Source organism: Panthera onca, chromosome B4, assembly GCF_046562875.1.
Source record: "Panthera onca isolate mPanOnc1 chromosome B4, mPanOnc1 haplotype 2, whole genome shotgun sequence".
Classification (NCBI taxonomy): domain Eukaryota; kingdom Metazoa; phylum Chordata; class Mammalia; order Carnivora; family Felidae; genus Panthera; species Panthera onca.
In genome coordinates, this window is record NC_138345.1 from 136,408,646 (window position 1) to 136,431,604 (window position 22,959).

Sequence of the window (22,959 nt, forward strand, 5' to 3'; positions counted from 1 at the left end):
TTATTGTTCTCTGACGTTCTACCAACCTGACATTTCTGGGACCCACCTGGAGGTGGGCCTGGAGATTGCTTAGTGGGAATAATTTACCTACGGATTCAACTTATTTAACAGTTACAGGGCTCTTTCGACCTCTATTTTCTAGTGTCTGTTTGGGGAACTTGTTTTTCCCAAGTCTCTTATCGGTTTTTATGTTTTTTGGATGTGTGGTGGGGCCTCCTTCTGGATTCCTGGTATTGGGAACTGACGACATCCCTCCCTTGTCCCACACCTGCCCGCGGCTCCCCATTGCCCATTCGATCCAGCCCAAGGCAGTTGGCTGGGCGCCCGCGGCCCTGAGGGATCTGAAGCCAATCACTGTCCCTTGCCATGTGTGGTCCCCTTGCCCCCGGCATAAGGGACAACTGGGGCGACAGAAGGCAGCTTTCCAGGAGCACACTCTTCATTCGGGGTGTTGATCCTGTCCCCTCCTCGGAGCCGGGCGGGGGAGGCGCATGTGTGTGTGTGTGTGTGTGTGTGTGTGTGTGTGTAGGGATGGGATTTTGAGATGACCGCTCACAAAGACGTGGGGCGCCTGCAGGGAGAGAACTGGCATTTCCTTCCCTGGTGGCCAGTCTGCTCCCCGCCAGCAGCCCTGCTCGAGCCCCCAGGCAGAGGCGGAGAGGCCGGGAGGAGCGGGGCTGAGGAAGGGGAGGTCACAGACCCTGGGACTTGTCACCTCTGGCTCTGCCGAGGGCAGGGAGCTTCCAGGGAGACAGGACGGCTGCCCGGGAGGGAGGGGTCTCAGCAGGGACGCTGTGGGGTGGCTTGCTGTTGCAAGACCACGTCCCTGTGTGTGCGCGTGTGCGTCTGTGTGCACGCGTGCACAAATGGCTGCATCCTAGGAGCACGGGGCTCCCCAGAGAAGCCTCCATGTGCCCCAAGAACATGCCTGCGGCAGCAAAAGCAGTGACATCCGTCCAGCTCCCTGCCCTCCCCTCCTCTGGGCCCTTTCCTCCCCTCCAGCCCGGATGCCCCCTGCACTGGGGAGGAGAGGGGTGTGCCGGGTCTGCCCTCCCCCCACTGGGCCGTGGGTCTGGACGCCAGGCCGTCGGGCGTGGGAAGCAGGGCTCCGAATGGCCTTTGAGACCGGAGCTTTGACCTGGCCACATTGTCAACGGGGCTGAGACCCTGGTGGAAGGAGGCCCCCACACGGTCCCCACAGGCGGCAGGTATGGGAGGCACAAAACCCCTGTTGGCCAATAAGTGTCTGTCCCTCCTGGAGTGCGGCAGGCGCGGTCGTCCTCCGAGAACCCACGGGCTGGTGGCAGCACTCGGTCACCCAGGGCCACCTTCCAGGCCAGGTGTGGGAATACACACTGCCCCCATGCCAGCCCAGGCTCAGGCTTCCCGGAGATAACAAAGGAGCAGGGCCGCCTCGTGCAGCCCCTGTCCCCACCCGCACCTGCGTCCTTGTGGACGCCACCGGCCGGGCCTCGGGGCTCGGCTACTTTCCGACCTGCTCTTGTCCCTTGGGCAGGGGTCCCCCATCTGGCGTCTCCATCTGCCCTCGGGGCCACGCCCCCGAGGTCTTCTGGATGGACGCGTGTGACCAGCTGCCCGTAATGTCACCCCGGACGACTCCCCAGCGGAGACCTCAGGCCCTCCTCTTCCAGCCTCCGGGGCGCAGAGTCACAGATCACGGGGGCAGGCTCCCTCCCGTGCGCTTGAAATGTTAAAGCAAGTTTCGGCACAGGGAACAGTTGACATGATCCTCCTTTATTAAAACCTAAGGACATCTTTATAAAAACTACTGTATATAAAGACCAAAGCAGTGCAGCAGCAGTCAGTGTAAAATACATTATTATTATTACATTATTATTATTATTATTATCAGGAATATTACTGGGTTTGTTTTTTTTTTTTGGTTTTCCCGGTTATCAGCTCCCAGGGAGACCCGGTGCCTGCTCATGGGAAGTCCGGCCACGCAGGAGAGAGGACGTGTTCTTTCCCACCCTTACCCGCGTGCCCTTGTCTGGCTGACCCTGGGGTGGACATACCCACCTGGGGGGGGGGGTCCTGCCTTGTTGGGGTGACCGAGCCCCTCACCCTCGGCGTCCCAACTCCGTTATTGCACGTTACTCAGGCTGCCTGCCTGCCTCTCTGCCCGTGATGTGTCCCACCAGCTGGAACACATGACACGGGGGCGGAAGCAAAAGGTGAGAAACCAAGGTGGGGTTCCAAGAAGACATTCTCTCAGGCCACCAGTTTGGCTCCGCTGGGGGCCCGCGGTGGCAGCGCCGTCTGTAACTTTCAATCACACGCCCCAGCACGCGATCCCCCCTCCCGCCACCCCCCCACCCCCGGGGTTCGTCTGACTTCCACGGGATCCTGCACATTTTGGAGGGTGGTTTAGGGCCATTCACAGGGCACCTCATTCCACAAACCCACTGGGGCCGCTGTTGGCGACGTGGTCCACAGAAACGATGTTCCTGGGAACCCATGACCACTTCTGTGACAGCAGTGTGAAAGGTGCCTCCCGGAGGTGGCCCCTGCAGCAGCCCTGAATTTCACTCTGTCAAGGGCAAACTCACTGGGGCTTTGATGCAAACATAGGAGTTTTCGATACAGTGCGATTAACAGTCAAAGCGGCTCACTCACCGAGCGTCTACCCAGCACCAACTATCTGGCCGGGTCTGGTACTGAAAACTTGGGGGTGGGGCGGGGACAATGCCACCTCCAAGGTCACCATCATGGAGGGGATCCCTATTTGTCTTGTGGATCTGAGCCTTCCTGTGGGGCACAACTGGCCACTTCCCAGGGGATCCCAGCCCACGTTCCCTGACATCCCTGTGTTTGGCAGAACTGCTCCCAGATGCGCGCTGGGTTCAGAGCGGGATAAATATTTGTCGAACTGATGAACGAATGCATGCGTGAACGGGTGGATCTTCTAGAACCTTCTGTCTCGCCTAACTGTTCAACTTCGACATCTGTTTTCCAGGCCACAGCCCCCAAGGTTGCCTACGTTTGTTTAACTCCCATCTGGTGCTGTGTTTGTGCCGCAGGCTGGCTGGGGGGGCGGGGCTCAGGTGGGGCTGGCCACACAGCAGGTGCGCAGCGTCTGAGTTCTGGGGGAGGGAAAGGGCACTGCCCCCGCCCGGTGATGGGCTCAGGGGCTGCAGGTGGCAGTGAGCAGTGTCACCACTCATGGGGGGTTGGCTCCCCTCACCCTGACCTTACAGATGGTTGTGGGGACCCGGCAGACGGCATCCGACACCCGCCAGCTAAGCGATAAGATCAGGAGTTCCTGAAAGTCACCTCTACCATTCCGACCCCAGATTTCCACAGCAGAGGATGGGGGGGGGGGGTCTCCCACGGACGTCGCTCTGTGATGACAAGGCTGCCCCTCCACACAGACAAGAAACGCCCCCGATAACGCCACTCGGAGCTGTCACGTCATTCTGGATCGTCGAGGAACCTGCAAATTCACTTCTGAAGAGTCACAGCTCTTCCTGCCCAATCAGCCACGGTGAAAAAATTAAAGTGAACCAAGACACCATGTTTTTAAAGTCTGTGACTCTGGAAAAAGGTGGTTTTGGTTTGTTTCCGTTTTTGTTTTTGTGTTTGATGGCAAGGGCTCCAGCAGACCCAGCGAATGGGGCGACTGCTGAGCCGGCGGCCGGGGGAGGGGTGACGGGCTGGGGAGGGGTGCGGTGGAGGGTCTGACTCCCCACCTGCTGCGGACGAGGGTCTGGGGATCTGCGTGGGAGACAGTGCCCGGCACGGCCTCACCCACAGTCTCGCTGTGACTGAAATGATCTAAAGACAGCTTCTGATTGGACGGTGAGCTGAGAGGGGTCTTGTGGCCGAAGTCTCTTTGCCCCACCCCTGGCCGTGTTTCTTCCTGTCCCCCCTCCCCGCCCCCCCCCCCCCAAGCCCTTCCTTCCAGCCCCAGGGCCAAACTTGCCTCCAGGGTGTTTGCGATGGTGAAGAGAAACCCCACCCGCCCTAGCTAACTGCCCACCTGTCCTGGTAAAGCATCAGGAACCACGGAGACACGGGATCCACGCGCGCGTGTGTGCAGTTAAGGCCCGTTTCGTGTCAGCCGTCCCCCAGGCGGCTGGCGGCTCCGGGCAGGTCTGCGGGAGAGCGGGCTGCTCCTTGAGGCGCGGGCGACGTCAGAGGTCAAGGTGGGGGCGGAGAGGCCCGAGGGTGCTGCCCAGTCCTGGTCCTGAACAGGCGCCCGACCACACGGATTACACCATACACGGCCGACAGTTAAAGCATCGATCGAACTGCTCGTTAATCGCACAGCGTGCCCGGGGCGGGCGGGGGGGGGGGGGGGAGGCCCTTACGGATACGGGGCGTCGGCTACACGGACCGGCCGGCCGGCGTCGGGGACAAATTCTTCAGGAAGGTACGTCGTCCTCTCCTTTCTCTGCTTTTTATTTTTCTGTTTGTACTATTATTACTGGTATTGTTACAAATGACGTGGTGATAAGCCAGAAGCTCACAGTAAAAAGGAAACAGAGGCAGCTTGAACACCCGGGTTTGCGAGTCGCTAAAAATAAAAAAACACTAACGCTGTAAATCTCTGCCGGAACTCGTCACTACCCCGTTATCTGGTTCTCAGGGATGCGCTACTGACTGGCAAGGTGGCCTGCCACAGTAGGATGGGGACAGGTTTTCGCTGGGATGAGCTGGGCTCCTGCGGGCCCTTGAGGAGCCCTTGACACTGGGAGGGGTGCACCTGCACACCCGTCCCCGTGCCCGCCGCGCGGGGCGCCTTCTCAGCCCCCCTGGGAGGCCGTGACTGCCGGCCCCTCCCTCTCACGCCCCCCACCCGACCCACACACCCGTCAGGTGACACAGGGGCTCGGAGAGGAGCTGGGAAGGGGCGCTGCTGTGGGTCCCCGCCCGCCACGCGCTCTGCCCGGCAGGCTGTCCCGCACTGGCCTGCCGCGTCTTTGATGTCTGCCGAGCTATGTATGGGAGGCCTCCGCTCCGACAGAATGTTCCATCCCGAGCCCCCACAGGGTTACCAGTCAGTCCCGAGAAAGACTGCTGGTGGGGCCCAAAGCAGAGCCTTGCAAACCGTAACTCTCGGGGCTGCAGATCAGGCGGGTCCTAGCCCCGGCTGGTCTAAGGGATAGCAGCCTCCAGGCCTGGGGGGGTGGGGACAGCCAGCCAGCTCCTTCTTGGCCCAGGAGGCGCCTCTGAGCGAGCAGCTGTGTGTGGGTCACCCACAACCACGGGAAGCCAGACGCGCAGCCCCCTACATCCCTGGCCTGACTCCTTCCTCTTCCCGAGGGGTAAAGTGAGGGCAGAGGAAGCACAGGACTTGCCCGAGGTCCCACTGCTCTTGGGGTACCGCTGATGTCAGAATCTGGGTCTCTGTGGCCGCCCCACCCCCGACCCTCAGGTCCCCCTGATTCCCGAAGCTCGACACCTAGGATGCATACAGGTGAGGGGTGACCTGCCGGGGAGGGGTGGGGCGGGGCCGGCTGCCTCTCCAAGGCCCCCCGCGGTGCCCGGGGAAGGGAAGACACGCCCAGCCCTACTCAAGACCCCAAGCAACGTTTTCCCATGTTGCCCCTGCCAAGCCATGCGCTCGGGCGCCCCAGTCTGGGGAGATGCACGGAAACCGTGCATCTGGTCCCCCACGGCCTGTGGCAAGCCACGGGGGCCATCGGGGTCTCAGCCTTAGTCCACGAAACGAGCAGCGTCCCTTCTTTATGCAGCTGTGGAAGGGACAGAGAATCAGGGTGCACGGAGAGCGCTTCGTCCAAGGACGGGCCGTTGCGTGCCCAGCTTTACGGACTCCCTCACCCTCCGCCCCTTCTGCCCTCCCTCTGGGTCCCGGCCACCCTGGGTTTCTCTGGCTCCTCGAATCCATCCAGCGTGTTGCTGCCTCAGGACCTTTGTACTGGGACGCCTTCCCCCCGGCTTTAAGGCCCGTGGCTGACTCTCGCTTCTCAGCGAGACGCTCACCCACGGACGGTTTGGACGGAATTCTCTCGGCCACGCGCCGGTCGCCATTGGTAGCATCTTCAGTCGTCACCCGCTTCTCCCCAGCCGTGAAACCAGCGCCACGAGCAGGGGCCCGCCCGCTCACTTGCTGTGTCTGAAGGGCAGATAGTCCGCGTGCAAGAACACCGGGTCTGGCTAGGTGAGGAGGTGCCATCAGGGGGACACCCGTGTATCGAGCAGGGGCCACCGAGTCAAGAGCTGGGGGAGGTCTGGTCATCGCTGACACTAGCAGGACGAGGGCGTCTACACTGGCAGTGTGGCCTTGGGGGATTCATGTGATCATTTCCTGGGCAATGCCCTTCCCTGCGTGTGCCCTGGGCCAGCAGGGGTGGGGGTGGTGGTAGGGAGCTCTGTGGACGGATGTCGCAGGCACCGGGTTTCTGGAAGCCTCACCTTAAACTAGAATGGTTTCTAGAAACGTCCCCCTCCCCGGGGGCTCCCACGGCCCCCTGTCCAGCACAGATCTGTGTGTCTGTCTATCCCATCAGATGGTGGCCCCACCAGGGCAGAGGCAAAGCCCGCCTGCCTCAGGGCCGGTCCCCATCACGGCCCGGCCTGGGGCCTGACACACAGCAGGTGCTTAACCAGGATGTGCTGTGTGGATGCGGGTTTCAGGGCAGTGGTGGGCGGAGAACTCGGGGCGACAGCCAGTCCACCGAGAAGCCACTGGAGAGATTTCCCAGGGACTGCGCTGGGGGTGCCCTGGGCTGGGGAGTTTGGACTTTGGGTTCCCACACCCCTAAGACCAAACAGAGGGGACGGCCTCCTCCTGGCCTTGTGACCCTGGCACCTTCATTCCTCAGAGCCGTTTCTGCAGGGGGCTCACCACACCCCCCTCCCAGGCGGCGGGAGAGCGGGCACACAAAGACACGCGGCCGAGTGCCTGCGCCATGGGTGCCCAAGACGCGTCTCCTGTCACCACGTTGTGACAGGAATAAATTCCAGGAGCGCAAACCCTCACTAGCATTTGCGAAGCCCCAGTGGCCTCTGAGACACCGCTGATGCCAGCTGGGTCCCAGCTGCCAGCTGTGGCGAAAAGCTTGCCCCGGGACGCCGGCAAGGACCCCCAGCACAGGGGAACCTCTGCCCATAAGAAGACTCGGGGACCCCAACAGAGACTCAGCAAACAAAAAGAACACCCCAAATCGCACACACGCACACACACACACACACACACACACGCACACACACACTCACATTCAGTATTCTGACACGGAAAGGCCCACAGACCACGACTGGAGGGAGCGGAGGCAAGGGGCCCACGGGTACATCGCACAGGCTTGCATTAGAGTGGCTCTGTGTTGCCCATCCTGAGTCCACGTTGGCGTCACCTCTCAGAAGCCACCGGCCCAGAACGGGACTATTGCTTGCGAACGGGTGGCTCACGACCCCCTCCCTCCCTTACGGCCCCCGGCCCCCACCCCTGAGTTTGCTCCTAGTCTTAGAAGTCCACGGAAGGGGGTTTGGGGCACAGGTGGCATTCCCTCCTGTGCCACCGCTGCAGCCACCTCGGCTCTCCCTGGGGTCTCTGCTGACGTGGTTCTTCTCGGAGGTCGTGCCGGGCGCTTCGGGTCTCACCTCCCCCATCCTGAGGCACGGCGAAAGGGTTTTCTGGGGAAGCAGAAGGAAACAAAACGTCACCTGGTGTCTCCTCCGTGGGGACTCACTGAGGACCTTTCTCCTGGGCCTCAGTGCCAGGAGAAGCCAGGTTTTCTCCGAGTGCGTGACTTCTGGATACTGAGAACCATTTGGCTTTAACACGGGAAGCAGGACGATCACGTCCGCCACCACGATGGCTCCATCCAGGACCAGCACCCGTGGCCCATGCAATAAGACAAGAAAAAAGCACAGTGTCTCAGGAGTGGAAAAGAAGAGACTGAATCACAATAGCAGACAATGTACACAGAAAATCCAAGAGAATCAACAGGGTAATTGTTAGGACAGAACGCGGATACAGAGATACGACTTTCAATCCACGAGACGTCAGATTCACCTCCAAACCCCAATGGTGTTTATCTATGGCAACAATTACCAGAGTGACCACGTGTCTCAGCTTGGGTCATCCCAGATAACACCAGCTGTTCTGACATAATTTTTAATACTGTTCCCCTTCCGGGCTAGTAAGGACTTTGATTTGGATGATAAACCATACAGTCACCCTTGCTATAAAAATCTAGAAGATACTAAGAACAGGCACCAATACCACTCACGATCGTAATAAAAACCATTGTGAATCTTGGAATCACGTCACTGGATGCGACCATATCCTACGAAGCGATGGGGCGGAAACCAGGGTGCTCCTGGCACAGGGACGGGCCGAGAGACCCACGGGGCAGGGGCAGGAGTGCAAACACTGGCCCACAGGGCACTCACAGCTTTGAACAGCAGCGTCGCGATGGCACTGTGAGTCCTCTGTCCCACATCCATTCAAAGGGGTAACGGCCTAGTCACAGACACTTACCTTTCCAGACTTCCTGGCAGACGGGGTGGTCACGTGACCCAGCCCCGTGTAGGCGGAAGTCCACTGCGGAGGGGACGTGAATCTAGGTAAGAGCGCGAGAAGGAGGGACACTCGCTAATGCAGGTGACGTGGGGGGCCGGGAGGAACCTGGTTCTGGTGCTGGGTCCTGACAGCTCACCTCCATGCCAGGGCGGCTGGAATTCTGTTACTCGCATCTGATCACGGCTCTTAACCGATAAGCCATATTCAATCAAGCCCCAGGGTGTGTTACGAGGGCCAAGGCCGGGGAATTGAGGGCGGGGCTCTGACAAGGCCAGCACAGCCCATCCTTCCAGAGCAGGCGAGAGGCCGAGAAGCAGGCCAACCTCCCTGCTCTGCATCCGCGGGGACACGTGCGTGGGCGCAGGGTAGGGCTTCCACAGAGCCTCGTCCTCTGCCCAGAGCAAAGCCAGGTCTGGTGACCCCCCCCCCCCCACCACCTGCTTTACCTTTCTCCATAGCGTCCACTGAGTTTACTTACTGGTCCAATTTACTATGTGTCTCCCCAGCTAGAAAGTAAGCCACGAGGGGACCAAAGGGTTCGGGTTCTGTGTTCACTGCTGTATCATCAGGGGCTGGGACGGTAATCGGCGGGCACATCACAGGGGTTTCCTGCGTACGTGTTGAAGGATGCATGAACCAAGAATGGAAAACCCAGATGAACCATCTTTCAAGTTCCACATCGTCTTTTTGAGCCTCTTTTTGAAACAGAGTTCTCGTGAGTCCTTATATATAAATTACTCGAGGACCAAGGCCAAACGGGGGGAGCACGGCAAGGGCCCTCGCAGCGAGAATCTATTTAACGGCAGGACCGTCTGAGACAAAGCCGAGGGTCGTGACTATTATAGGAAAGAAGGAAAGCGAAAACAGAGGGCAGGTGTAAATGATAACGGATAGGAGGGGAGAGGTGAGACAGAAGGAGGGAATATCCCATCAACCACGTCTTCGTCACTTACGTTCAGGGGTCTGAAGAATCGTTCCGAGGTTTAAGTAAAATTAGACGCACAACAGTAAACAGAAAAAAAAAAATCCTAAAACACAAGCAACCAAAAGCATTTGGCGGAAGGGAGAGAAGGGGAAGGAAAACAGAAATATTCGGATTTGGACATCCTTCATATGTAGGGAGAAAATACACATGGTCTAAAGAAAGAGAGAATTAAGGGTGTCCTATCACAGCATAATTATAAAGATAACCACAGGATCAAAAACACAGCCTTGCAAATTGTCACAAGACACAGACACAAAAAATGAAACAAAGAAAACAGAGACCATATGGTGAAAATTGACAAACCTCCACAAACGCTATAAAAGCGGGAAGCCCATCACAAACCATGACAGAACTAACACCAAATGTAGCTGCCACGTCAGGAAATGCTAATGAGCCATACACAGTCGCTTAAAAAAAAAAAAAAGACTCTCAGACCAGATGACAAACAAGGTCTCCTGAAGGCAGAACGGGGTCACGTGGGTGTAACATAAAAGGCTGGGCAGATGGCAGGGGTCTTGATCCGAATCTTAGATAAAGCTGGAGTCTAGCAGGAGAAAAAGCAGGGCGCTGGGCGGGGGTCGACCAAGGATGAGTCACCACGAGGATCTCAGAGCAAGGGGTGTCTGTGCACCAGATAACATGGCCTCTGCCTTACGGGGCCAGAACTGCTGGAAGTAGGAAGCAGGAGACACGCTGGCTAGTATTTGTGCATTTTTTACAAACGTAAATGAAAATACATATTGTTTTGATTTCAGAGAGAGAGAACGAGAGAGAGAGCGAACGAGAGTGTGCATGCAAGCCGGGGAGAGGGGCAGAGGGAGACAGAGAGAATCCCAAGCAGGTTCCACGCTCGATCCCAGCACCCTGGGATCATGACCTGAGCTGAAACCGAGTCGGACGCTCAACCCACTGCGCCGCCCAGGGGCCCCAATGGTACTCACGCGTTTTGATTAACCTCTCTGTCCATTACAGAGGAAGTTGACAAATGTGTGTGCCTGTGTCGTGTGCAGTTGTGTGCGTGTGTGTGCGTATTCAACACAATCCGCCTTCTATTCAAAGGGTCTTGAAAACAAACGTACAGAAAATGACTATCAGACCACGAAGAGAGCAAACTCCCAACTTCAACAAGGAGATAACGTTCTCTGATCACGATACACTAGAATTTGAAAGTATTTACAACCAAACCACAAAACAAAGCCAACTCTACCACCAAGACGTTTAGAAACTCTCTAATAACTCTTGGGTCCGAGAGAGAGCTAGGGAATTAAGATTTCAGAACATGGGGACCATAATAAAAATGAAAATGGCGCATCTCAGAACCTGTGGGATGCTCAGGAGACGCTCAGAGGAAAATTTACAGCTTTCAATACTGATATTAATAGACAGGACATGAATTAACGATCCCACTCAGAAAATTAAAAAAGAAAGGCCAAACAAACTCCAGGAAAAAGCGACTGCTACCTTAAAAGTGAAATTAAGTTGGGGCGCTGGCCGGGGTGGCTCAGTCGGTTAAGCGTCTGCCTCTTGGTTTCAGCTCAGGTCACGATCTCACGGTTTGTGAGCTCGAGCCCCGCGTCGGGCTCCACGCTGACAGCACAGGGCCGGCTTGGGATTCTCTCTCTCTCCCTCTCTCTCTCTCTTCCTCTCTCTCCACCCCTCCCCCGCTCTCTCAAAGTAGATAAACACTCCTTAACAAAACTGAAATGAACTTAAAGACAAAGGCAGGAAGGAATAAATAAATAAATGCAGTTTCTGGTTCTTTGCAAGACACGGAGACGTGAGCTGTGGCTGAATCGAAAAGGCAGGAGGAGGAAGTGACCGCTGGCTTTCCATTTCCACTATCCCTCGGCCCCCCGCAGACAGGCTTTTGTCCCAACTATTCTGCGGAATTTGCCCTTGTCAAGGTCACCCAAGGCTTCCGTGTTGCTAAATCTCGTGGTCGATTCTGGTCCTTTTCTCCCTTCCCCTCCCCACCCCCCCCCCCGCCCGCCTCCGCCAGTGGGGTTGCCACAGGGTCACTCCTCTTGTCTCCGAGACACTCCGGAACCTCTCCCGGTTCTCCTTCTGCTTCTCTGGTCACCGCTGCTCACGCTCCTCTCCATGTCCCTTCCCCCCTTCCCCTCCCTTCTCCTCTCCACCTCCATCACCCCTGAGGAGCTCATCTCCTCCCGGGGGCTCAGACATTATACATAGAGGGCTCTCTGACCTCAGGAAATATAAGTCCATCCTTCCTGTGGCCCGCACTGGAGCCCCAGGGCTATGTCTGGCCCCCCTCTTCCCCCAAAGCCCACTCCGATCCGTTAGCGGGCCCGCCTTCTGCTGTACCCGTGAACCACACGCTTCCTGGGCCCCCTTCTCCCACCGCGGGTCGGGCCCACAGGTTTCCTGCAGTGGCTTCCCTGGGACCCTGGGCCAGAGGGACCCTGTGAAAACCCGAATCAGATTATGTCACCGCTCGGCTCAAAATCCCTCAGGGCCCCCGTCCCATCAGAGAGGAAGCCAAAACCTTCTCTCTCCGTCGCCTCCGATCAAGTTCTTGTCTTCTCTCAAAAGAGAGAAGGTCACTCCACCCTGACCCAGATGCCTCATTTCGTGGGTCAGCTCGACTGGGCAGTGGGGGTGGAGCCAGGTATCTGGGCAAACACGATTCCGAGCACGTCTGCTCGGATGTTTCTGGATGAGACTCACATCGGAATCAGTTGACTGTGTAAAGCCGACCGCCCTTCCCGGTCCATCGAGAGCCTGAATCGGACAGGCTGGCCGACCGGGGGAGAGTTCCCTCTCGGCCTGGTGTCTTCCGACGGGGACATCGGTCTTCTCCGGCCTTCAGCCTGGGACGCGCACCGGCCCACGCGCACCATCCGCTCTCCCGGGTCTCCGGCTTGCCAACTGCAGATCGCGGGACTGCTTAGCCTCCAAAACTGCACGAGCCAATTCCTTGTAGTAAATCTCACCTGTACTCACAGGGTGTCAGTATCTATTTCTATAGCCTATCCGTATCTACGGTGTGTATATATCTACAGCGTCGCTACATCTACATCTGGAGCGTATCTCTACGTATATGTGTGTCTGTATCCACATCCACATCTATCCTATTGGTTCTGTGTTTCCCGAGGACCCAGACACCCACCTCTTCTCCCAGAGAGACACATGACTTACTCCCTCGTGGCCTTCAAGTCACCTGTGCCTGAGACCCTCTCTGACCACCCTGAGAAGCTGCATTCCGTCTCCAATTCCTTCCGTGCTATGCTGTTTTTCTCTCTGGCACTAACTAAAATCTAGCCGTGCACAGGTGTTACCCACGTAGGTTTACAATCCTCTGCGCATAAAAGTAGGCGTTTCATTGGTTCGGTCCACTACCATGTCCCCAGGACAATAACGATGCTGGGCACAGAGCAGGTGCTCGGCAAACCGAGGCGAGCGGACAAACGATCAGAGAGGAGCGAGGGAGCCCGCCCGCTCAACTCTGTCCAACGACATCAGAAAACCTCGACGAAATGAGTGAATTGCCACAAGACAGAAGTTACCCCCAAGGACCCAGGAAAAGAGCATCTCAGCAGACCAATTGCCAAGTGGAGAGAGAAAAACCGTCAAGTCGCAAATCCAAAGTCAAAAACGAGATCCGTGCAAATCAGAGCCATAATGACAAAGCATTCCGGGCCACCAAACGGGACCCTCCCGTGTGCCTGCACCCACCACTTCGGCAAAGACCAGAAAGGTTGTGCGCTCCTCGTGTTTGCTGGTTTGTGGGGCTGGCGGCGGGGGGCGGGGGATCCCTGCCTCGTTGCTATAGTAGCAGAGACATCAAGGTCATTTCTGGAAGGCAGTCTGACGTGCTACAGAGTTACAGACGTACATGCCCTCTGACCCCGCAACTCCGTTTCACCATCATCCCCCCAATCTGCACGCAAGGGCGAAGGATGTACAAGCCCGTTCGCTGCAGCAATGCGGGCGATGGCGGGAGGTGGGGATCAATGACACGGCCGTCGGTAGGGCACCGGTTCAAAAGCAATGGCTCCCCACGCGTGGAGAGGGAGGCCGACATCAGAAAGGACAGTCTGTCGCCGCCCCTAGGCCCCACGCCCACACACCTCCCGTCCTCTGGTGTCTGTCTTAGCCGTCGTCGGGGCTGGTGACTTTAATCCCGTCTACGTGCCGAGGCCTCCTCCCCGGACTTTATTCTGGAACATCCAACCACCTCCTGGCTGTCCCCTTGGGTACCCCGCTGGCATCTCGTCCTCGACACGCCCGAAACCGAACTCCTAGGCTTCCTTCTAAACCCGCTCCTCCTCGGTCCCCTTTCCGGCTGATGGCAGCTCCATTCTTCCGGCAGCTCTTTTCTCGCACACCCAGGTCCAACCCGCCAGCCCGTATCTCATCGTTTCAAAATACACGCGGAACCTAACCGCTTTCCCTGCCGCCGCCCTGGTCCAAGCCGCCGCCCTCGAGGATTTCAATACTCTTCGCTGATTTCTCTGCCCTTACCTCCCGACAGTGCATTCTCGACACGGAAGCCAGAGTTCTCTGTGCTTCTTATATATTTTTGAAATATAGGGGGCGTGGGCCGCCCGGGTGGCTCAGTCGGTGAAGCGTCCGACTTTGGCTCAGGTCACGATCTCGCGGTCCGTGGGTTTGAGCCCCGCGCCGGGCTCTGTGCTGACAGCTGGGAGCCTGGAGCCTGCTTCGGATTCTGTGTCTCCCTCTCTCTCTCTCAGCCTCTTCCCTGCTCACGCTCTGTCTCTCTCTCTCCAAAATAAATAAGTATTTAAAAAATTTTTAAAAAGATATAGGGGGCCCCTGGGTGGCTCAGTCGGTTAAGCGTCTGACTCTTGATTTCAACTCAGGTCATGATCTCAGGGTTCGTGAGATCAAGTCCTGCGTCGGGCTCCGTGCCGAACGCATAGAGCCTGCTTGGGAGTCTCTCTCTCCCTGTCTCTCTCTCTCTCTCTCTCTCTGCTACCCAACCCCTGCCCACTCGAGCTCTCTGTCTCCAAAATAAATAAATAAATGTTACAAATAAATCAATCTTTTCTGCTTGAAAGTCTCTAATGGCTTCTTATTACCAAGGTTCTGGTGTCTCTCCATGCTGCCCCCTCATACTTTCCGGACGTGGTCTCCTGCCATGCCTCCTCTGTCTTCCTCTCCAGCCCTCTTAGGGCTTCTTAGTTGTTCCTCCAACATTCCTGGGCGCCCCTGCCTCAGGGCCTTTGCACTTGCCGTCTCCTCTGCCCAGGCTGCTCTCCCAGACATCTGTGCACGGCTCATTTTCTGAGCAACCTCAGGTCTCGGTGCAGATGGCTGGCTCTTCAGGGAGGCCTTCCTGACCCACCTGCACCCCCAACCCCCTGCTCACTGCCACACTCTTCACATTCCTTCATTTGAGGACCGTCCGCCTTCCCACCGCCACATCTGTTCCCTAAGAGCAGGGCTTATCTGATGCAGGGTTTTCTGCTCTATCCCAGCCCTGGGGACTTAGTTGGGGGGGGGGGGGGCCTGGATGATTCAGACTCTGGCCTTGGCAGCTGCATCTGGAGAGGCAGACAGTGACATCAGGCAGGGAAATGCTGAGACAGAGGAAGCCCCAGGGGCTCAAGGAAGAGGAAGTCTGAGGACGCTTGTGGAGGCAATCCAGGTGGTTGTCTAGACCTTGCTTGGCTTCCCCCAGGGACAGGGAGCTCACTAGCCCACGGCCCATTGCTTTCTACTGTTCAGTTAGCTGGGAAACCTTTATAATACGGGCCGAATCCTTCCCGTAGCTCCCCTCCCTGCCTCTGGTGGCCCTTCTGAGACACGGAGGCAGCAGGAATGTCCTTCTTACTGGTCTCTGCTCTTCAGCTGATGTGGAAATGAGGCTCCCCTTTCTCTGAAGGGAGGCGGCATTACCCGTGACCCTGGCCAGGGCCTCCAGGAGGCAGTCCCTGCTTCTGGGCCCCGCGGTCAGGCCAGCCTCTGTATTTGCCCAGAGAGACTTCTCCGGACAGCAAAAGCTGCTCCAGCGACCGCCCGGGGGGAGGTGAGTGAGGCCAGCAGGTGCGAAATTCAGGCCGGGGGAACCGAGTCGGGGGCGCTGGGGTGGGGCATGCGGGGGGCCTCTTGTCGTCGCTCTGTGCCACAGGCCGGGCGGGCAGGGGGACGTGGCGTTTGTTGCATTATACATTTTATGTATGTTCTTTTTTTACGCTTATTTATTTTGAGAGAGAGAGAGAGCGAGGGACCGCATGAGTAGGGGCGGGGCAGACAGAGGGGGAGAGAGAGAATCCCAAGCAGGCTCCACACTGTCAGGGCAGAGCCCCCCTCGGGGCTCGATCCCACCAACTGAGAGATCATGACCTGAGCCGAAATCGAATGGAAGCTCAACGGACCGAGCCCCCCCGGGTGCCCCTTACGTATATTCTTTTGCACAAAGTGAAATGTTTCGAAATCAATGGCATTAAAAAAAAAAAATTGGTCAGGGTTTCTTCAAGGGTAAAGTTTACAGGCCTTAGCGGGCACTCGGGGCCTTTCACCGCCAGACTCTGACTACTGTGTCCACATCTGTGCTCCCCTCTCCAAAGCCTCTCCAGAACGCCCGAGTTTGCTCCCACAGGCTGGGGACACCGCCCCTTTCTCTACGTGGCAAACTCCTACTCATCCTTCAAGACCCTGCTCACAGGGCACCCCCTCCATGCGGCTTGTCTTGGTTACAGTACCACAGGGCCCTGGAGACGGGCTGGGGGTGGTGACTGCCCCCGGCCTTGGGGGGCAGGCCTGGGTCCAGATCTCAGGTCTCTCCCTCGCAAGCCGTGTGACCCTGGGCAAGTCGCTCAACCTCTCTGGGCCTCAGAACCCACCCGATTGCCACTCCTCACTGCTGGCCAACGGGGCCTCTCGCTGCCAGCTCTGGCCTGGCCCATCTGGACACAGCAGGGCCTGTCGCCCCAGGGCAGTCCGTGCACGTCAGGAACACTGCACCTCAGAACAAAGAGTCAGCGAATGTCAGCTTTTCTGCTGCTTTCATGGCACTTGCATCGCGGTCATGCAGGGAGCTCCCGTCCGTGAGTGCAGGAAGCCGATCGCTCGGCCGGCTCCTGTCCCTGAGAGCCACCCGCCCCTGTCCTTGGGGGCCACCGGTCCTCCCGGGCGCCTTGCGGGTGGCCTGGCCCCTCACTGCCAGAAGCCTCGCAGGGTCACCAATGCTCCTTTTGCTCAACACCAGTGTCCACACCTAAGCCCTCACCGGCTGCACCTTCTGCCAGGCCTGGTTGGGTGCTGGGGGCACAGACCTGAGCCAGGGGTGGGCCCTGCCCTTCGGGGTTCAGAGCTGGTGGGGGACCTGCAAACAAGAGCGGGAGGTCCGCGCTGTGCCAGCGGGGAGTCCCCGGGGGCCGTGCCTGGTGCAGAGGTGGAGGTGGGGCTCAGGGAGAGCCCTCGGGGAGCCAGGGGAGCTGGTGTCGAGCTGAGCCCCGAGCAGAGTCAGGAAGATGAGGAAGGGACGCAGGGGGAGGGCACGGCCTGAGCCGAGGCCGTCCAGGGGCTCAAACGGTGCAGCACAGACGCTCCTGGCAGGGGTGAGTCTGGGGGGTTGGCGGCCACCAAGCACTTCCATGCCAGGCGAAGGCACTGGGACGTGACCCTAGGGCCCCGAGAGCAGACGTGGAAGCCGCCACTCCCCCCCCCCCCCCCCCCCGCCACCTCCCCGGCTGTAATAAGGGCGGGGGTCAGGGCCGGGGTCAGGGGTCAGGGCGCTTGGGCTGGGTGTTTCTTCTGTGCCAGCGCTTTCCACGCACAGTCTCGCCGAGCTCTCCCACAGCCCTGCGAGGGGGGAATGTTACTTCCTCCGCGTACAGATGGGGACACTGAGGCTCAGGGGGGTCACGCAACCCGCGCACGTGTGGAGCCGGGAGGGCGAGCAGCCTGGGCCGCCGGCTGCTGTGTGCGCCCATCGCTCTGACGCAGGGCAGTGGCCTGGCGGGCTGGGGGCAGGGAGCTGGGGGGCGGGGGAGGGGGCGGGGGGGGGGCGGTGCAGAGAGAGCTGCGGAACCAGCGAACCAGCGAACCAGCGGCAGCGGGGGAGGGGGACCCACCAGGATGACGAGTGTCCCAGCTGGTGTCTGCGTCCTAATTGGGAGGGTAAGACAGAGCACCTGGCAATTTGAATAACAATGAACGCTTCCAGAAGGCTGAGAGAGTCGGTAACAATAACCCTTAGCTGACAGAGGCAGGAGTCAGGAGACCCAACATGACTCATTGCCTGGGGGGGGGGGGGGGGACCGCAGACAGTGCGCCCCTCCAGGGCGGGGGTACCTCCGTCTGCGTCTGCGTGGCACTGACCATATATCCACTGCAGCCCCCTCCCGCCCCCCAGCCCCGAGATGCGGGGATGCTCGGATCCACCTCTCACGAGGGGCAAACTGTGCAGGTGCCCGGAGTGAACCTTCGGGGGGTCGGGAGGGGGGGGAGAAGGCGATCCCACCGAGGCGAGAGCAGAGTCCCGCCCCCAGGGCAGAGCTCTGAGCCACAAAGGGGGTGGTCTCGGAAGGCTGCATGGAGGAGGCGGCCGTGTGTAACACACACCCTCGGGAAGGGCTGGCTCGGGCCAACGCCGACGTCAGGCGCTCTGAGACTCATCCGGGACTGCGGGGTCGTGACTTCCTGGCGTCCTTCCCTGCTCTAGGCCAGGGCTGGGAGGGGAGCACGGGTGCGGGTCCCAGCTCTGCGGCTGCCAGGGTGGACCGGGCACGTGGCAGGTGGAAGGGCGGGCGGCACCCCCCGCCAGGTGCCTCCGGCACCCCAGTTACCCGCCGCTCCCTGGGCTTCCGGGAAAGGTGAGACGCTATCCCAGCAGACACCCTACTCGTGGGCAAGTCAGACCTATTTTGTGTTTTGGAGGACGCCGGGTCATTTTAAAGGCAGACGATGGCTGTCCTCCCAGCGAAGAGAGAGGCCAGACAGACGGGGGAGGGAAGGACAGTGTCTCTGGTGCCGGGTGCTGCCCGTAGCTTCCACAGACGCGACGTTGTCTCTGTGTTTCAGGGAGCACGCCGACGGGACCGGGGGCAGGGGAGGGTGTTGGGGGGACAGGGACGGGGCGTCATGGGGGCGACGGGCAAAGGGCAGGGCATTTGGTCCCCCACATCCCTACGGCTGGCCTCGATCCTCTGAGGACACCCCCTCTTTAAGCCTCTGGATCCCACGCCTCCTGGTTTCCTCCAGCCTCCTATCGATGCTCCTCCCGACTCCCTTCCAGGGGTCCCTTCGTCCCCCCAAGAGCTCCCACACACTCCTTCCTCTCCCCAGGGGACCCCCAGCCCCTCAGACTCCACGACAAGTCCCGTTGACCAAGTCTAAGCTGGGCTGCAGCCCAGGCCTTCCTCTGAGACCCTCCTTGACTTGTCTGCGGCCCTAACATCACCCCCCTGATGCTCACAGAAGCTCACGGGCCTCCTGAACTTCAGATGTCCCTGCGCAGCTGGTACCCAAAGCCACACCCACCCCGGGGTTCCCATCTCAGAATATCCCACCAGTACATCCCCAGCGGCTCCGTCCAGGGTCCCGGGTCTCCCCTTTGGAGCCCCCTCCTCCGTACCACTCGCCAGCCAGTCTCACGGGCGCTGTCCCCTGCTTCTGCCAACAGCCCTGCCTGTGACACCCCGATGGCCTCTTCGCTGCCCGAGGCAACTTTTTAAAAGACACATCGAGCCACGTTCCTCTCCTCGAGGGGTGTCCCCTGTGCCCGGACTCAGAAGCCCACTCTTCACCGCGGCCCCGCATGATCAGCCCTGCCGATATCTCCGGCTCCTCCCTCCTGTGCTCCCCTTCTTCCCCCACCCCTGCGCCCCGACCTTCCTTCTGATGCACGGACGCCCCCGCTCTCTCCGCCTCGGTGCCCACGGCCTGTCTTACGTGGCAGGCCGCGGGGAGCCTCAGAGGGGCTGGTGGCCGAGGAGGGCTGACCCGGCAGGCGCCCCGTGGACGCAGAGCTGGAGGCCGTTCTGGCTTTCGGGGGGCGGGGGGCTGAGGGTCCGTGGGGAGCTGGCTCCGGGAGCTTCGTCATCCAAGCCCTGCACGCGGCCTTGTTCCCGTCACTTCGCCCTCCTGACTTCTGGACGTTTCTCGGGGAGCTCGGGGGTCTTTAAACACCTACATCCTGAAGGTGAATTTTTAGTGCCGCTTTGGTAAATATTTAATGCCACTGCTCGCGCCGGGAGACCTGCGTTCTGCATTAAATGCCACAGAGTGCTGGAGACGCTGTGTTCTCTTCTGCCGCCACCCCACCTCTTCCTGCCCGACGAAAATAAAGACTCCCTTTGCCTCCCGTCATGAATCTTTCAAGTGCTCTCCACATCCATTCTGGTCCCCGATCGGCGTCCCCATTAGGCAGATGGAAGGTCAGAGGGCTTTTAAGTCGAAAGACACCGTAGAAGCCTTCTGTCACATGAGAGGAAAGCAAAGCCCCGGCAGGGACGAGGCCGTCCAAGGTTAAGCAGCAAGCCGGCGGCGGAAGGAATCCAACACCAGCCGTGCCCCCCAGCCCGGGGCTCGGCTCCGGGCACTGGGACCCCGGGGGACTTGGGCCGTCCCTGCCCTCACCGCATCCGGCCGGCCCAGACGTGATAACAGACCGCGTGGGCCTGGCCGTCATGCGAGTGGGGAGCAGGGAGAGAAGAGAGGAGGGTGGGAGGCCTCAGGAAAATGGCCACCAGGAGCAAGGTTTTGAGGGAGGAGTAGGAGCTCGCAGAGGAGCCGGGGTGGGGACCCAGTGAGGTGACCAGGCTTGGCTGGGGCCCGACCCGTTCTGTGTACCCGGCCCTGGCTGGGAGCTCGGCCTCGGTCCGCGTTGTGTAAATCCTGGGGAAGCTAACGCGCCTCTAGCTCCCAGGGCTCTTTTTACCTTGCCCGTGACCGTCCACGGCTGCTGGTCCCCTGGCCCTAGCTCTGTCCAAATCTCTGCTTTTATGTTAACGCGCCCCTGGGCTGCTCAGATGCCCTGCCCCCGCCCCTACCACCCCCCCCCCCCCGCCCTTCCTGTGCGCTCGGGTTGGGACAGAGGTGGCAGGAGGGGGCGAGGCTGGAGCCAGGGTCACACCCATGCACGTGAGCGTGCACACAACACACACATTTATGCACACGCACGGCACACAGACGTGGTATCGCGCACACACACACACACACACACACACACTCTCACACACACGCACGCTAGTCTCTGGCCTTCCTGGCTGGGACCAGAGCGGGGGGGAGGCTACGTATCACGGGCAACACGTCCCGAGTCTGCTGTCCCTCCTGGCCCCTCTCTGGCTCCTGCTCACCCGGGACCCGCTCCCGCCCCCGCCCCCGCCTGGGAGGCACGCCCTCCCCTGTCGCCTCACGCACAGCCGGGGGGGGGGGCACCATAGCCAGGCAACAGGCCCCCACCAGGCTACCTCCAAAACGTCCCCAAACTCGTCCCCCGCCCCCAGCCTAAACTACCAGAGTCTCCTCCCTGGGGCGCAGCAACGGCCTCCCCGCGGCCTCCTTGCCTCCACCCCTGCCCCCCACGGCAGGGGCCTGTCACCAAAGCTCCCATCTGGCCAAGTGGCTTCCCGCTGAAAGCGCTTTGCTGTCCCGGGTTTTCCTTGAACTGAGGGACACGTTCTCCCCCCATCAAGACAGCCGCCTCGTGGGGTCCTGGGTTTCCTGCCTCCTCCGATGCCACCAACCATGAGGTGCAACATCCCCGAGATCATGGCTTTTGGGGGAAGAAGCAAGCAGCACTCCGTTAAATGGACACCTTGGCCGGGGACGCGTGTGGATGCCAGAGGTGCCGAAGATGTGCCCCTCAGCGTCACGTTAGTGATGGCATCGGGCAGGGTCCCGGCGAGGACCCAGCCGCTGGGCTGTTTCGGAGAAAGGCGCTGAGTATAGGAGCTTCTGTTTCCACGCTCTGGGCCAGGAAAGGTCAGGAAAGGGGAGCCGAAGGCTCGGGGGCGGGGGGTGGTCACTCAGCCGCACTGGGTGGGGGAAGGGGCCATCTGCAGGGGCCCGGGGGCTGAGGGGCCGCCGAGGGGGCCTGGGGTCCAGGGAAGGGTCCTGCCTTCTGTGAGCGCCCTGGGGCATGTCTGCGGGGTCTGCGGCCTGGGGTCGGCAGTCGGGAAAGAAGAGCCGGACGCAGACGGAAAATCCGACGACACGCTGCGGCCCGGGGACACCTCCGTAGCTGTGCCTCCCCGGCTGTGAGACCACCAGGGTCTAGTGACGCTGTTCTGGGCTTCCTGAAATGCAGACGACTCTGGCCGGCCTTCCCAGGATAGTGGATTCTGGGATACGCAGGCCCCAGGGTAACCAAGCTGCCAACACAACAACCTAGCACAATATCCCCTTTTCTTGTCTGGTTGGATGAGCCAGGACAGAAGTCATCAGCAGCCTCGGCTGGGGGCAGGGACCCCTTTTCCTGCTCACAAAGGAGACAGCAACGGGCAAAGCGGAAACTTTGGAGGTCCTCCGCACATCCCCGGACGGCACCCCCCTTATTTCCCCGCCAGGTGGGAATTACCTGCTTCCCCGCTCGTGTCTCAGAGACCTGAAGCAGCTCGTCCGAGGACACACAGCCGGGCAGCACAGAGCCGGGTGCCAAAGCAGCCCAGGGGACTTCGGGGGACACCCGGATCCTGGGCTACCACACCCAGCAATGCCTGAAGCCACAGGTCCCCGCACTTGGGGGCAGGCGGGAGTCACTCCTTGAGCCAAAGCAATCTGCCAAGAAGGTCTCCCGGGCCTCCTCAGGGGCGCCTCAGCAACGGCAGTAAGACTATTCTGGAGGGCGTTTATGAGGACCGGGCGCCCTCTCGGCCCTCAGGCGAGCGTTGGTTCCCATCATTCTGACGGCAGTGGGATGCCCACGTCGGGAGAGCTGTGCTGGGCCAGCAAGCATCTATTCTTGGAAGCAAATATTTTAGCAGTGAAGGCCAGAGTTTTAATGATGGAGGGAATAAGGAAGGAAAGGTTCTCTGGTCCTCCCTGGCCTGCACTGATGGAGATGAATTCCTCCTTCCCCGGCCCTGTGGCGCCCGATCTGGGAGCCAGGCCCATCAAGAGCCCCTGCGCTCAATGGTTTGGGGACGTATAATGGCTATGGGCCCGGCCGCGCTTCCCTTCGTGGCAATCTCGCGTTCCGCACGCCCCCCCCCCTCCCCCGCTGCGGCCCAGGGACCCATAATGCGGGATTCCTGTCAAATTGACATGAAGGAACATCCTCCTTTCTCGCAGGCGATGTTCCCCGGATTCGTCCAGGCCTCCGTGGAAACATCTCTTGGTTAATTGCTCACTCAAAGCAGCCTCTTTGTCTAAACAGTAGCTGGCCGCAGTTACTGGGTTAGGGAATCTTAACCGATTCCAAACTATTGTGCCGACTGGGCAGTGTGGGTCCCCACCCCCCCTCCCCGTGGGGCCAGGTGGCCGGGAGCACGGGCAGGACCGCAGGAGCCCCTCCCAGGGCGAGGCACGTCTG

The 22,959-nt window shown here is 59.7% G+C and overlaps 1 protein-coding gene across 3 annotated transcripts in view; it reads right to left on the reverse strand.

Annotated features, from left to right (window-relative positions):
* Positions 1-1,886: 1,886 nt before the first annotated feature.
* Positions 1,887-22,959, reverse strand: part of SHISAL1 (shisa like 1) — a 130,935-nt gene continuing 109,862 nt past the window's right edge. For all 3 annotated transcript variants that reach the window (XM_060656120.3, XM_060656121.3, XM_060656118.3), the window contains exon 5: positions 1,887-7,617. In XM_060656120.3, the coding sequence (XP_060512103.1) occupies position 7,617 (1 nt within the window). In that variant the 3' untranslated portion in view covers positions 1,887-7,616. The remainder of the gene's footprint in view (positions 7,618-22,959) is intronic.